The sequence below is a fragment of the Aedes albopictus genome, chromosome 1 (genome assembly GCF_035046485.1).
Source record: "Aedes albopictus strain Foshan chromosome 1, AalbF5, whole genome shotgun sequence".
NCBI classification, from domain to species: domain Eukaryota; kingdom Metazoa; phylum Arthropoda; class Insecta; order Diptera; family Culicidae; genus Aedes; species Aedes albopictus.
The window spans coordinates 217010317-217026832 of record NC_085136.1 but is presented as its reverse complement, the minus strand read 5'-3'; the positions used below and the strand labels follow the sequence as shown (position 1 = coordinate 217026832).

Sequence of the window (16516 nt, the reverse complement as noted above, 5' to 3'; positions counted from 1 at the left end):
CGTAGCAATACTGCCAAATATCAGCGAAAAGATGCTAAAAACAAGAGCTTGCTTAAAGGCATCCATAGGAAAAGGTTGAAACATACTACATATTAACGTTATTCAATTCAATGCTTCTATGCCCAATTTATTGAGCAGCGAAATGGTTCCCACGAAATAGAACCGGAAGGAAGCGATGATATAGGGGATGGCGGATGGACGACAGCTGGAAGTTCCGGACAGGAGGAGTCGGCTAAGCACGACGAGCTACTTGAACGGAATCAGGAACAAGAAGTTACGTCCGCATTATTAGACGTACTCGTACGGGTGAGATGATCCTGGAGCTGAAGCGCGATAAGGAGCGCAAGGGCGCCACCTATAAGAGGTTGGCGGAAAAGGTCCTTGGCGAAAGAATAGAGGTGAGGACTCTCACACAAGAGGCGACTCTGAAGGTCAAAGACCTAGACGAGGTTACTAAAGTGGAAGAGCTCGTCACGGCACTGCGGCAACAGTGCGAGGCGCAAGTGGCCGGTCTTCAAGAAAGCCGCAGTGAACTATGTTTATCATTCAAGGATACAATCAAAAACCTAAATGGAACAAGGAATTGATTTTCCACATAGGTAGACCGACTCCTGGAATTATTATCTGAGTAGATAACCAGGATTGCATAGCGGCAAAACTACGAACCGAAGAAGTCGAAAAACCAAGCGCTTCCGACGTTTGGGCCACAGACAAACAGACGTAACACCTTGAACGATTTTCATGGAAATCCATCGCCCAATTCACACTACCTTCATCTGGTGGAAAAGTTGCACGAATCACTGTGTTGTGCCATATCGTCAACAGAAGGCGCTAGTGTGAAACGTCAAACGCATAGAAAAACGATGCGCGCGCCTCTGGTTGTGAAAGTCACGACTATGAAAATTTAAAATGATCGTTAAAAGCGTGGTCGATGGAAATTTCGCAAGTGTTACGTCTGTTTGTCTGTGTTTGGGCTGTGCAGTGCATTTGTGCAACTGTTGTAGCTTTCAGGAGGTGGGACTGACACCAGAGGAGTAGATTCCTGCACATCCATTTCGTTCAATTAAATTTACAAGACTGATGTTCTCATTTTCATCGCTTAATTTGCTGTGTTGGCGGCACGGTTCTGCTTACAATGTTATTTATTGTTGGAAGACTGAACAAAAGTGAAGTCGTAGTAGGGTATCGCGCTACTTGGGCGGTGGTTTTCTTCGTCTGTTATTTTCGTCTGTTTTCCACTGTAACTCGGTCAATTTTGAACCGATTGACTTGAAATTTTGTACACGGGTAGATACTATACCTATCTCACCGCATTCCAAGAATTGTGTCAATTGGTTCAAGATTGACTGAGTTATAGTGGAAAACAGACGAATATAGAAGCCACCGCCCAAATAGCGCGATTCCCTATGCCATGAATATTATAGACTTAAGGATTGTCAGAAATAAATGTATTCTAGTTTTAACCACCACTGAAGACACACGTCTACAAGTTACTTTCTACAGGTTATGGGCCTGTTGCTAGCAAGCTATAAAAATATTCAAGATGACTTCAAGTTCCGGAACTCAACCTACACACCAAAAATCGATTTAGGATTTCAGCAAAATGGTTTGCTGAACTCCAATCAGCAAACACGAGATTTACTGAAAAAATCAGTGAACCGGTTGTGTTTGCTGAAAATCAGCGAAGTCGTCTGATTATCTGAAATTTCAGCTAATTTTTCCGACCGCTCGCCGCTTCGACCAACCAGTTGTCAAAATAAAAAAAAAAGATGGCTGTGCACATCATTTGTTCTACCGGCACGCAAATCCAGTATTATTCAGAGTATCTTCGTTGACAAAAATATTCACAATGCATCATTAAACAATGTTACCCTTTTAAGGTATGTATCAAAGTTTAACACAAATAACTGTTCTATATTCGGGAATTTCCTCTTGCAGATGCCACGCAATGCCCACAAATTGCGAGCCTCCGAGCACGAACGAACCAACAGCATCCCCGTGATCTTCTGAAGTATCAGCTCCCATTACCAACAACCGTACCATCAAATAGCACAATGTATGATTTATTTTCAATAAAACTTCGATTAATTCTTTGCCTTTTCATCAAACAAGTCAGTTAATTCTAAATAAAATATCGATTTTGTTTATATTTATATTATTTGCTATCCACCAGCAAAATATGCTGCCAAATCCTACGCCGGTCCAAATCACTGAGCTTTCAGCAAACCTCAACAATTTGCTGATTTTTTCAGTAAACTTCTGTCATTCACGATGACATTCCATATTACTGAAATTTTCAGTAATTTTTATTGCTGAAATTTCAGCTCGGCAAAAATCAGCAAAACTTTGCTGATTTCCAGCGAAAAAAAATTTGGTGTGTAGCGGTTTCCCTGGAAGCTCATACGGTGGATCAAGCCTTCCTGCTCTCGAAAGATTGACCGGAAGGGCGAATTGGTCATCGTGGAAGTTCGCAGCGAAGACATATCTGCAGCTGGAAGGACTTTGGGACGCAGTGAAACCGAAAAAGAAGGACGACGGAACATTCGAGGCTGTGGAAGAACAGAAGGATCTTCGTGCGAAGCTGTAAATCATCTTGTTGCTGGATCCATCGATCTACGTTCACATCGAGGATGCGGAATCGGCCAGAGAAGCCTGGGATCGTTTGGAGCAAGCATTCAAGGACAAAGGATTGGCCAGGCAAGTAGGACTACTGCACAAATTGCTTCGTTTGACCCTGGAAAGCTGCACAAGCATGGCAGAGTACGTCAACGAGGTGGTGGCTACTTCCAACCAGCTGAATTCGTTGGATTTCAAGATCCCGTCGCTGTGGGTTGGAATGCTGCTACTGCCCGGTCTCCCGAAGCAGTTCAAGCCGATGATTATGGCGCTGGAAAACTCCGGCGTGGCGATCACCGGAGACTACGTGAAAACCAAGTTGCTGCAAGAGGAAGATGATTATCACCATAGCAACGAAAAAAAAAAACAATCAAGCCTTCGCAACCAACAAACGGCAGGATAGAAACGGGAAGCAGAAACAAACGCCTACTGTACCGAAGGGTCCAAAATGCAGAAAATGTAACCGGTTCGGACACATCGCAAAGGACTGCAGGGAAGCACGGAAGGGCGACACGTTTTGCACGGTACCACAGACAAACAGACGTAACACCTTGAACGATTTTCATGAAAATCCATGGCCCAGTTCACACTACCATCACCTGGTGGAAAAGTTGCACGAATCACTGTGTTGTGCAATACCCAAGTAACCACTAAGCCCTGTCGTAAGCGGTCTAAAGGTCATACAAAAGCATTTCCGTGTCAATAGGCTCTATAGAAGATTTTCAAATGTTCTCAGGCATTATAAATAGTAAGCACTGAAATAAGCCGTATATTAGTATATGACGCTATGCTATAGTGCTTGTAAACCCAGTGTCTATGAGCCGAATAAGAAGCCTGACAGTGCTGTTAAAAGGCTTGGCCTGCATGACGTTTATATCAATCAAAGCTGATTTCAAGCAAAAAAAAAACTGAACCCTCGACTGATCCGGAGCAAGACGATCAAATATCCTCGGAAATTTCGTCCGATCAATAGGGTGTTGGAAGCTTGTTATCAGACACATTAAGCATTAAATTGATACAGAAAATCTATAGCTGCTTTCTCGATTATATTTATAATGCATCGGAATGTTAATCTGTGGAGTATCAATTGTTTTATCCACAGACGAACACCAAAACTAATCGATGAGCGATGAGTTCCATTTTGATTATCCTGTTAAACCTCGTCAACCTCCCAAACTTCCCTAGCTGCATCTCCTCCAAATCTCTCTCAGCCATCCATAAAACTATTTTATACATTTTGAATCCGGATGCTTTGTGCCCGATTTCCGATCCGAACATCGGATCATCCGGAACATCAACGCTGTACCAACTTGTTGCCTGCTTTTCTTTAAATACGGTGCTGAGCCAACCGATCTGTTGATTCATCGATGGAGCAGATGGGAAATGTGACGAAATCCATCTGGATCAGGCCGAAAAAATCGAAGAAAAATAAACTTCGATGGAAAAAACATCCGGAACCAAAAAAAATAAGAAGATAAATAACTTTCTTTTTTTTTGCTTTTTTTCTGACTTTCATTTGACAACTCTTTCACCAGAGACTTGGTACGCAGATTGAAGCTGGCCGTATATCAGCCGAATATTTCGCCAAAATTGGCTTTTAAGCAGATCTATTATAGGATGTAGTTCTGGTAAGCTCTGTAAACATTGCTCTTCATGTGAATATAGAACCAACTTGGTGCCAATTTTTACGGCTTAGTGGTTACTTGGGTATCGTCAACAGAAGGCGCTAGTGTGAAACGTCAAACGCATAGAAAAACGATGCGCGCGCCTCTGGTTGTGAAAGCCTCAACTATGAATATTTAAAATGATCGTTGAAAGCGTGATCGATAGAAAAATTTGGTAAGTGTTACGTCTGTTTGTCTGTGACGGTACTATCAACGTTCGACTTGGGAGAAGCAGACGATTGGATTTTCGATTCGGCCGCTTACGCACACATGACGCCAAGCAAGGACCTACTGGAAAGCTTCGACGATGGATGCGGTAAGGTAATGGCAGCTAACGGCAGCATGATGGACATCGTCGCTAGTGGTACGGCAAAGATTTGGCCGGCGTGCCAGAAGGACAAGGACGGTGTTGTGATTAGTGACGTTCAGCTGATCCCTTCTCTGACTGCAAACCTTTTGTCAATAAGCAAAATTGTTCAGAAGGGTTATTCGGTGAACTTCACGAACCAAGGATGCAAGGTGCTGAATACCGAAGGCAAAGTTGTGGCGACTGGCAGCCACGTGAACAACCAATTCAAACTGGACAAGGCAGGCAGCGGACCGAAAACAGCATTTTCCTGTACATCAATTGGAAGCATGGAGCTGTGACACAAACGAATGGGCCACTTAAACGGACAAAACATTAGGAAGCTCGCAAACGGCTTAGCTGATGGAATCCGCATCAACGAGAAGGCTACGAAGGATTGTCGAATCTGTCCGATGGGGAAGGAGGCTAGGCTACCATTCGGCAAGGAAGGATCTCGAGCTTCGGAAGTGCTGCAGTTGGTTCATTCCGACATCAACGGACCGATGGAGGAGACCTCTCTAGGGGGTAATCGTTACTACATCACCTTCATCGATGACAAAACTCGGCGCATGTTCGTATATTTTCTGAAACGAAAATCGGAGGATGAAGTCATGAACGTTTTCCGAAACTTTCACGCTATGGCGGAGCGCCAGACCGGAAAGAAGTTGAAGCCCATCTGGACCGATAATGGTAAGGAATATACTAACAAAGGCTTTCAATCTTACCTCAATTCGAAAGGAACCCGTCACGAGACCACAAATGACTATACTCCCGAGCAAAATGGCATGGCGGAACGTGCTAACCGGACGATTGTGGCGAAGGCACGGTGCTTGTTGTTCGAGTCCAAGCTCTCGAAACGTTTTTGGGCCGAAGCCGTGTCAACCGCTGTCTACTTGACCAACCGATCGCCAACCCGTGGTCACAACATGACGCCCGAGTAAGCCTGGAGTGGAAAGAAGCCAACACTGTCGCACGTGCGTATTTTCGGAACGAAGGCCATGGTTCAGATTCCGAAACAAAAGCGACGCAAGTGGGATCCAAAATCGTTCGAGTGCATCTTGACTGGTTTTGACGAGAAGACAAAAGGGTTCCGTCTGTACGACCCGCAGAAGAAGACGACCATCAAGAGCCGTGAGGTAATATTCTTGGACGAGGCAGCTGCTGAAGCTAGCGGACCGGGATCGGTGCAGCGGGACAAACCTTCCTCGCTGATTCGACTGGACGTTCTAGACTTTGCGGAGATGTCACTTTAACCTGTACCTACTCAGCCCGAGTCAAATGCCTCAAGCAATACTGGTTCCGATGATGACGGCGACGATGATTCTGAAGATTCAACTGACGAGAGCGATACATCTACAGCTACATTGACTAACCTTGTGCTCCCTTTACGACAAACTTCAGAACCATCTCGGTCAAAGGTGTTGAGGTGCAGTGGACGGGAGCACGTACTGCCAGGCAAGTTTAAAGATTTTTCCATTCAAAGTGCTGGTATTCCTGGTTTGAAAACTTCACAGATAGCCATTTCTGAGGACGATGCGAGCGATTTCGAAGGCTTCACTGATGACGATGCGCCAAACCATGGGTGCGTTGCGATGACTACCCGGAGGAACCCCGGTCACACCAAGAGGCTTTCCGACGAGACGACAGCGAGTGCTGGAAGCTTGCGATGCAGGAAGAATTCCAGGCACTGGTAGACAACACTACCTGGACTCTCACCGAACTGCCGAAGGGGCGGAAACCCATAAAGTGTAAGTGGGCCTACAAAACAAAGCTGGATACAGATGGACGAGTGCAACGACACAAGGCGCGACTGGTAGTAAAAGGCTACTCTCAGCGAAAGGGGGTAGACTATGACGAGACCTACGCCCCTGTCGTCCGATACAGTGCGCTGAGGTACCTATTTGCCCTAGCTGCCAAACATAATCTTGCTGTGGACCAAATGGACGCTGTGACGGCGTTCCTGCAGGGCGAGCTGGACGAGGAAATTTATATGGAGCAACCACCATGCTTCGTCGATGGTCGCAACAAAACGCTGGTCTGCAAACTAAATAAAGCTCTGTACGGACTCAAGCAATCAAGTCGAGTCTGGAATCAGAAGCTTGACGCTGCTCTGAAGAAGTTCGGACTGATTTCCACGGAATACGATCCCTGCGTGTACGTGAGAAACCGAGGAGGAAAGATTGTCATTGTGGCTATCTACGTGGACGATCTGATCATCATGAGCAACGATGAAGTCATGAAGAATAAGCTGAAGAAGCATCTCAGCAACACTTTCCGGATGAAGGATCTCGTAACAGCGAAGCATTGCGTTGGGATTCGGATCGAAAAGACGAACGACGGTATCACTCTGGACCAGGAGGCGTACGTCGAGACCGTTTTGAAGCGGTTCAACATGAGCGAATGCAAGCCCGTCAAGATTCCGATGAACGCAAGCGAGAAGCTTTCAACAGAAATGTCGCCAAAGACCGACGAGGAGGTCGCCGCGATGAAGGACGTTCCATATCAGGATGCAGTTGGATGCCTCATGTATCTGGCCCAGTGCACCCGGCAACGTCCTCAGCAGGTTCAACCAAAACCCTGGTCCGAAGCACTGGATAGCCGTGAAACACGTTCTCCGATACCTTCGGGGATCATCAAATACGGGGATGCTACGGTGATCTGATTTTGTTGCCGCTTATCATGCGCAACTAGTGCTCATTAATACCAACATTCACTCAATAAAGCAGCGGGAGGAAAAAAGGAAAAACGCACTTTGGCGAACAAAGTTTGTGAAAAGAGGTGTTGTGTGTCTTTTCACAAGCAATTCTCACTCTCTGTAGGAACTTTACCTAAACATCGACACTCTGAAATTGAAAATTATTAATTAATGCCGCTTTTTCATGATCAACACTTTTATGAGATCTAATGTGATGTAAGCGGATATCGGTGCAAAATCCCTCGTAAAAAAGGTAAACATTCAAATTTCACGACTGTGTTGGTGAATATTTTGGCTGGAGCATAAATTTATGCTCCACGTAAGGAGGCACAATCCAACCTGTCAAACTCCATAGTGAAAAAATAGATTGCCGTCCCCTTGTCATCAAAGCAGAAGTTGCACTACAAGCGAGACGCCAATCTGGAGGTCGTCGGGTACTGCGATGCTGACTGAGGATCGGATCCAGAGCAGCGTAAATCCACAAGCGGATACGTCTTCCTTGCTTCAGGAGAAGCGATATCGTGGTCCTGCAAAAAGCAACCAACAGTTGCACTTTCGACGTGTGAAGCGGAGTACATGGCGGTATCAACCGCCGTAGAAGAAGCATCCTGGTGGCGCGGTATCTCAAGTTTGTTTGGAGAGACGCAGGCAATCCAGATAAACTGCGACAACCAAAGCTGCATAGCCATAGCGAAGAATGGCGGGTACAATCCCCGCACAAAACATATCGACATTCGACATCACTACATCAGAGAAGCCCTCGATCGTGGAGTTGTCAACCTGGCCTACGTGAGTACGGATGAGCAGATAGCAGACGGACTAACGAAGCCATAGGGCACTGCACTGTTTTGATTTTGTATGGGATTTTGACGTTTCGTGGCCTTGTTGTTTACAACATTTCTGTAAGAGTGAAAGAGAAGGAGATAATTTCATGCACTGCCCTATTGCAGAAACCGAAGTTGGAGTATTTCCGAAGTTGCATGGGAATCACTATGACTTCAGGAGGAGTGTTGGAAGACTGAACAAAAGTGAAGTCGTAGTATGCCATGAATATTATAGACTTCAGGATTGTCAGAAATAAATGTATTCTATAGTTTTAACCACCACTGAAGACACAAGTCTACAAGTTACTTTTACATTTATGTACCTATATTGTTTGTCTTTTTTTCTCTCTCTCTCTTCTTGGCGTAACGTCCTCCTGGGACAAAGCCTGCTTCTCAGCTTTGACCATTGACCATTCTGCATGTGTATATCGTGTGGCAGGCACGAAGATACTCTATGTCCAAGGAAGTCAAGGAAATTTCCTTTACGAAAAGATCCTGGACCGACCGGGAATCGAACCCGTCACCCTCAGCATGGTCATGCTGAATACCCGTGCGTTTACCGCCTCGGCTATATGGGCCGTCTTTTTATGTCTTTTTTTCGTGATACATATATTTATGAAATAGTATAAAATATTTACATATAAACCAGCTTTGACTCACATCTGTGAGTTGTTTATAACTGTGGGATCACTGTAACAGGTGAAACCTGTAACAATATACTCCACCGTCTTTCGCTCCCTGAACCATTGTGCATTCCCCCATAGTAACTTACATTGCCCCGGCGGCATAGGTTGTGTTGTCGCCACCGAAAACCATTCCGAAAATTCGCTGCCGCAGCGCCCGCTCGTTCGCCCGGAACTGATCCACCAGGTGTTTCATCTTGGTCAGGATGCCAACGCACGGTTCGCATATATTGGTCGGCAGTCCATCGGCCAGGCTAATCTCCAACCGCAGGACTTCGCTGATGGTCTGCGGCAGCCGCAGGTCCGTGTAGTCGTAGAAAATCGAACGCACTGAGACGTGCTCCGACGAGCACATCCGGCAGATTTTGCTCAGATCCATGATGGGGTAGGCCATCGTTACGGCCCGGGTGCTTCCCGTTCGATGGCAAATGTTAAGTACACCACAATTTTTACCAAATAAAGTTCACAGTCTCTTCTGCACGGAACGCACGCACGAAAAATATGTGTTTTGTTGTGTTATGACATCGACGACATGACGCTGACGCATCCTCTTTGAGTTACCGCTTCGAAAATTGAGAACCTCGCAGTGAGTGCCGTCTAAATCAGTGGTTCTCAGACCAATTCGATTTGCGGGCCAATAGACGAGTGCACTGATGAACTGAATTGGCTTCTTTAGCGGTGTTGAGATAATTCCATATTCTGAATCTGCATGCCAAAAACTGAGCCGAAATCCAAATTTTCATGAATTTTAATGCCCGGCAACCTATTTTAAAATCAGTTCGAAGTTTGTATGGGAGCGATTTGTCGAATCACCCCTCGTCGCATTTTGTACTGAGCGGAGCTGTCAAGCAGTTGCCCAGCTGTCAAAAGGTGATTTCAAAAAATCTCTTTGAAATTGATTTTAGATACCAAAATAAAGTTCTAAAAATCTGGAAAAAATCATAGCGACTCAGAAAAAGGTGCTCTTTTGTTTAAAAATAAAACATCATTGATTTTTTCTTAATTTAAAAACCCAATTCATCGCGGTCCGAGAATTTTGACACTACAGCGGGGTCGTTCCCAATCAGAATTGTTCAATTCTGATTGGAAATCTTCCACTTCTGATTGGAAGCGACCCCGCTGTAGTGTCAAAATTCTCGGACCGCGATGAATTGGGTTGTTTAGTGAATAAAATATTGTTATTTTCTGTAGCCTGATCGAAAGAGCTCATTTTTCTAAGTATAACGGTATTTTATCGGTTTCCAATACCTTTGTTTTGATGGTTAAATTAACCAAACAGTTTTAATTTTCGTGGATAGAATGACAGTTCAATCGATAAAGTGACAGTTCGACCCGAACAAAAAAATTTCCCCATACAAACTTTAAATGCATTTTAAAAATAGTTCCCGGATTCCAAAAATTATGAAATTTTGGATTTTGAGTAATTTTTGGGCGGAGAATCCGATTATGGAACAATCCGGATACCCCTAAAGAACCCAATTCAGTTCATCGATGCACTCGTCTATATTTATTTAAATATTTACTGATTCCTGTAAAGGGAAGGTTCATTTATTACGTCCATCGTTTTTCGGGAATTCCAGACCCCACCTCCCCCCTCTGTCACGCTATTTCCCTATACCTTATAGAAGTACTGTCACATTTTCATAGACCCAGAGGTAACCCGTGAAAACCAATATCATCATCAACATTGTTGTCACTTCGTGAAATGGCTCATTTATTCAAATTTTCTGTGGAAGTGAGCAGTAGGGCAGATTCGTGCAAAGGCTCATATTGGGTGTTCTTTTCTCCTTTTTGGCGTAACTATGATAAAACCTGGTCATAATCATGCGCAAATGCATTATTGCTTGTTTACAATATAATTATTTTTCATTGAATATATCACCTCTATAGCACTTTAGTACGCCTCCAACAATCCAGCATGGATTTGCTACCTTCAGACAAAATATCAAGTAGGCCCGCAAACTCGAACAGAGCGACGCGTTGGTCTTAAAAACCGAGGCAGACACGGATTGTAGCAATTTGTTTACCAAAACAAAGCCCCTAACAAATCATCCGTTCCCGTATCCAAACTCCTAGTGATTACTCGTAGTAACGCAGAGAATTCCTCGGTTATTGGCCTAAGCGAGAATCACGTCATCACTTCCTTCCCTATCCTCCAATTTGGGTTTTTTAATTAGGAAAAAAAAATTGATTCTTCAATTTCATGCGAAAGAGCACCTTTTTCTGAGCCAGTATGATTTTTTTCAGATTTTAAGAACTTTATATTGATACCTAAAATCAATTTCAAAGAGATTTTTTTAAATCACCTTTTGACAGCTGGGCAACTGCTTGACAGCTCCGCCCAGTACAAAATGCAACGAGGGGTGATTCATGAAATCGCTCCCATACAAACTTCAAATTGATTTTTAAAAAGGTTCCCGTGCACCAAAATTCATGAAAATTTGGATTTCGACTCAGTTTGGCGTGCAGATTCAGAATTTGGGGTTATCTCAACACCCCTAAAGAAGCCAATTGACCTGCATTCGGACGCGGCCGGCGCTGGTATTGCTTTTTAAAAAAGTATTGGGATACCAGCATTTACACAATGAGGAGAAGGCTAGTCCCAAGCATTATCTGTTGATTCTTTGTGTAAATGCAGCTGTCCTTGCAAAAGGGCAGTGCATGAAATTATCGCCTTCTCTTTCACTCTTACAGAAATTTTGTAAACAACAAGGCCACGAAACGTCAAAATCCCATACAAAATCAAAACAGTGCAGTGCCCTATAACAGAGGAGCAACCGCGGGCGGTCAATCATGCTCATGCTCATGCTCAGTACAGAAAACTCGAACAGAGCGACGCGTTGGTCTTAAAAACCGAGGCAGACACGTACACTCAGCGAAAAAAACTAGCGAAATTCATTGAAATACCTTATGAAAATTTGCTATTACTAATTCTTATGGATGACATAAGAATACCTTATGAAAATTGGGTTTTTAAATTAAGAAAAATATATTGATTTTTTGATTTTATACGATAGAGCAGCTTTTTCTGAGCCCCTATGATTTTTTTCAGATTTTTAGAACCTTATTTTGGTACCTAAAATGAATTTCAAAGAAATTTTTTGAAATCACCTTTTGACAGCTGGGCAATTGTTTGACAGCTCCGCCCAGTACAAACTGCGACAAGGGGTGATTCGACAAATCGCTCCCATACAAACTTCAAATTGATTTTTAAATATGTTCCCGGGCTCCGAAATTCATGAAAATTTGGATTTCGGCTCAGTTTAACATGCAATTCAGAATATCGAATTATCTCAACACCGTTAAAGAAGCCAATTGATCGTGCTTACTATGACAAATTTCATAAGATAGACTTATGAAAAGAACAAAAAAATCTTAAAATGATGCAGACTGGATTCGATCCATGAACGTCGGGATCACCGAGCCCGTGTTTTATCCACACGGCTACCGACGCTTGAGAATACCATGTTGCTAAACATGAATAAAAGCCAAGCTATGAGACGATTTTACGTCATAGAGTGACCTTATGGAATTCATCCGAATCATTATGAATTATTTAAAGGCCGTTTCATAAGTTGGGCCTTATGGAAATCTTAAGGTTATTTGGCTGAGTGTACGACGGGGTGCTGAGGGTCATGCGAGGCGAAAATCGTCTCTCATCGTTGAGCGCACCTAGACTAAGAGATGATGCTTGTGTAGAAAAAGGAGGCGGCCAAGGAAGGCATCTCCTACGAAGCTCAAGAGAAACTGGGCGAAAAAGTGCAGGTAAAAGCCTTGGAGGAGGCGATTCTCCAGTGTGAAAACCTGGACGCGATCACCGACGCAGAAGAGCTCGCCACTACATTTAAACAGCGCAGTGTTAGGTAGATACACCAAGTGCATCACGAAAGGGTCCGGCAGGCACGCAGATCGCCACGATAAACCTCATGTGGGAGAAAGAACAAGGCAACTGCAGTCGACAATGTGCCCGCTCAGCATCTACGAGCCGCCAGAGGTGTGCTTCAAGTGCTTCGAGCATGGACATAAGTCGTGGGCGTGTAAAAGCCCCGACAGGAGGAAACTCTGCAGGAAGTGCGGAGTAAAAGGCCTCATCGCCAGGAAGTGCAACTCGGCAACAAAATGCCTGATTTGCACGGCAAACAAGGGCCTCACGACGAGCGGGCCCATATGTTCAGGCACGCGAGAAGGTCGAACCAACCGATGATAATGTAAGTTACACAGCTAAACCTGAACCACTGTAAAACACAACAGCTGCTGTGGCAGTCTGTCTCGGAGTGAAGTACAGACATCGCCCTACGGACCCATAGCGGATAAGGCTTCCACGGCGAATGGCAGGCCAACCAACAGCAAGTTGCGTTGGCTCTCTTTCCATCCGGGAACTTGAGTCCAACGGGTAATCAATACATAGTACTAGCCAGGACCCAAGTTTCCAGGAGAGTACTCTTGTACGCTCCCCTGGCTCAAAAGTATTCCTCAAAGCCCAGTTTCGACTCGAAATTATCGAGTTCTAAAGGAATCGCTCAAGAAAGTTTTTGAGCGATTCCTTAAAGAAATTTTCTACAGATACTGCTATTTGGGATGTCAACCGTGTACTACGATCGAAGAAAAACGTTTTTTTGAACGATTTAAGCAAAGTCCAAATAAAGTCGTAGCAGTCGGTCTCAAACTGGGTACCACTTCTAGTACTACATTTGGTCCCCGGTACCCAAGTTTGACGTTCGGCTGACTACCTCAATTTTAACTAACTTTGTGAGTGTTAGTGACAGTAGCTCATGGATGATGTACTAGCTCATGACAACAAACGAAATTTAATGTGTCAATCAAAATAGACTATTTCGGAGAAAAGTGAAAAAGGCCTGCATGCAGTCAGCTCCAAATAATGTCAGGCTTCGAAGGCTACAGCATACTGTAAAATTCATAGAAAATGCGAGAAAATTTTCAGCTCAATACTTGTGCGCAGTACAAACTGAAAATCTTCACCTCGAAGACTCATCGACGCATTTGTACATCATGCGGAAGTGACCACGAAGTGTGGGACGAACTGCTACAATAATGTTCGCGGAGAAACGAAACATGTTCAGATGAGGTCTTAAGCCGCTCGACAAGGAAGTTGGGGTTCTATACGATCGGGAAAGGTGTGAACAACCAAAGAGTTTAGGCAGGGATGGAGAAAACCCGGCCGGTGAGGTTCAATAAGTATCTGCTGCAGGGAACCATACAACGGCATGTACGACGGAAGTAAAACCAGAAACGGAAAAGTTGGGTTAATCAATTTATTGGTTTTGGAATAAAATAAATCATTCTAATTACTGAATCAATGTAACTCATAGTATGAAGTAGAATAAATAGCATCTCGTAAAACAAACTGACTTTGCTACAACCCTCGCTTAGTCGTGTCTGTAGATGCGTCTAATACCCCAGACAGACATGTGATACGAGTGTGATTCCTGTACAACGGTACGCAGTGTCAAGAAAATTCTAACAAGACTGACTTGAACTGAGAGAATTTTCAGTATGGCACTCATTTCAAGCGCAATTGTACAGTGATTCTTGTATCACATGTGTGTCATAAGTATAAGTGGGCATTGCACACCGATTTCCCGACAGACAAGGGGAGGCCATCTACCAGTTTTTCCGAATCTTGACATCCGCTGAATTTTTACTACAAGGAGATCTAGGTGTTGGGGTATCACTTCCGTTTCCTAAAATAAAATAAATGCAAAATTGCTTAAAGAAAATGATCACTAAATACGTTACCCATCAGAATCTCAAGACTTTTTCCTGTTTACATATGTATTGTCTATCCGGTTGGAATCAAGACCGACATTCAATCAAAAATTGCCATTTTCTTGGTCCACAAGTGTCGCAACTGTTTCGCATCTAGTGCGCTGTGTTGCTGACAACAACGGGAAGGATGCGCACTACATTTGACATGATTAAAAAACGTCGCGAGTTGGGTCGCGTCGCGATTTGATTGTGCGAAGTCCGGTTTGGTGGCGGCCCGACAATATAAACAGTAGTTTGTACTCATAGCAACAGCGGAGTACTAGGTTTTCCATTTGTAAAAAGGTGCAAGGTATTATTATACGAAGGTATTATTATTTTTTGGTCTAGTACTTCATGAACCCCGAAATTTCACACCAATTGTTGAAATCAGGCACGTGATATTGGAGATAAGCACTGTCGCTGGAAGGTGGCAGCAGCTCTTCCTCTCTGGAGTCACCATATGTTGACGACGGGGCACTTACACTCCGTGTGGTGTTTCTGTCAGCTGCCGCGACGATCACTTGGCGATGACGACGACGACGATGATGGTAATCACACCACATCAGATGCACGGTACCGTTGCGAAGGGAGACGGTATTCGTTTCCGCGTGTGCCGATCAACAGGCAAGAGAAACGCGCTGAACTGAACTGTCGACGACCGAAACTACTTACTGATACTCGGAGGATTGAGTGGTAGATAATTAGAATCGATTGGTCCAAATCGAATGTGGGAGCGATCAACTGGCCTTCCTAGATCCGGTCAAATTCTTTCGCATTCGAAGACGTGACTTAGTCGGATGAGGAAAAGTTGATCGCAATGCATTTATATTTTTCTAGACCCATGCCAAAGTTACTCGCATTCGGAACCGTGGCGTACCAGAGTGAGAAAATAAATGCTTGCCCACACTTGAATCGGTGTCAAACTGGCCTTTTCAGACTCTTGCCAAAGTTACTCGCATTCGGAACCGTAGCGTGCCAGAGTGGAAAAAGTTTGATCGATTCAGTATGATTTAGGACTTCCTCGATTCTAAGTACCAAGTAACTCTTTTCAAAGACTTAAGTTTTCCAATCAAGCTCCAGCCAACTCCTTTCGCATTCGAAGGCTTGGGTAATAGGAGGGATTAGAAAAGATTAAGCTTCTCAAAGTGCTTGGTAAGAAGGATTTCGAGTAGCAAGTAAATGAGCGTTCTGTAGCTTGTGACGTACAAGGCAAAACTGCTACTGTCTTTATTGTTCGATCGCCTTTTATACTCTCGTCCAGACATTATTCGCACCCTCTTTTAACATGTTTCTTCCTGATTCCTACGTAAAGCATATTAATTATATGTGTATCGTCCAGAAACTATGCTCACCCTCTTTACATCATTAATTAACTCATGATTCATCAAATTCTAACTTGTATACATATAATCCTGCAATGAATCTTTCTAACAAGTTTTGCTAACAAATAATTAATCCCTGATCAAAACCTTTTCTGGTACTTTGACCATTACAATACATTGGGGTTGTGTTCTTGACTTTACGTTAGTTGTGAGCATAGATAATTGATTACAATTTTATATCCTATCGGTGCATGTCCGGAACTAACAATTACAAATGGCGTAGCTTGTATTCTAGTTTAATGAATTTCACAATGTTGCGTAATTATATATAATGCTTATGTGTAAGTGGTTAGTTCTATCCGATTGCGCAACATTAAATCCGATGGTGAAATTCCATACCGCGCTTGCGCATTTACGCTGTGAAACCGTGAACATACTTGAATATGATATCGTTTCTAATATGAATCAGAATGATTCATCCCCATGTATGCTATGAGTATGCGTTCCGGGCTAATCGATTACTACGCACGCGCAGTTTGTTTCGTTCTTAATCAGTCATCCTCGATGCTGCGCTATCGTAGCATATCGTATACAACGTTG

General features: G+C 43.8%; 1 protein-coding gene across 1 annotated transcript in view; it reads right to left on the bottom strand.

The window, feature by feature from the left end:
- The window catches only part of LOC109400125 (zinc finger protein 665), a 29963-nt gene extending 20561 nt beyond the window's left edge, over nt 1-9402 (bottom strand). The window contains exon 1 of the mRNA XM_062846222.1: nt 8918-9402. Coding sequence (XP_062702206.1) covers nt 8918-9222 — 305 coding nt within the window. The 5' untranslated portion in view covers nt 9223-9402. The remainder of the gene's footprint in view (nt 1-8917) is intronic.
- Between the last annotated feature and the right edge of the window lie 7114 nt (nt 9403-16516).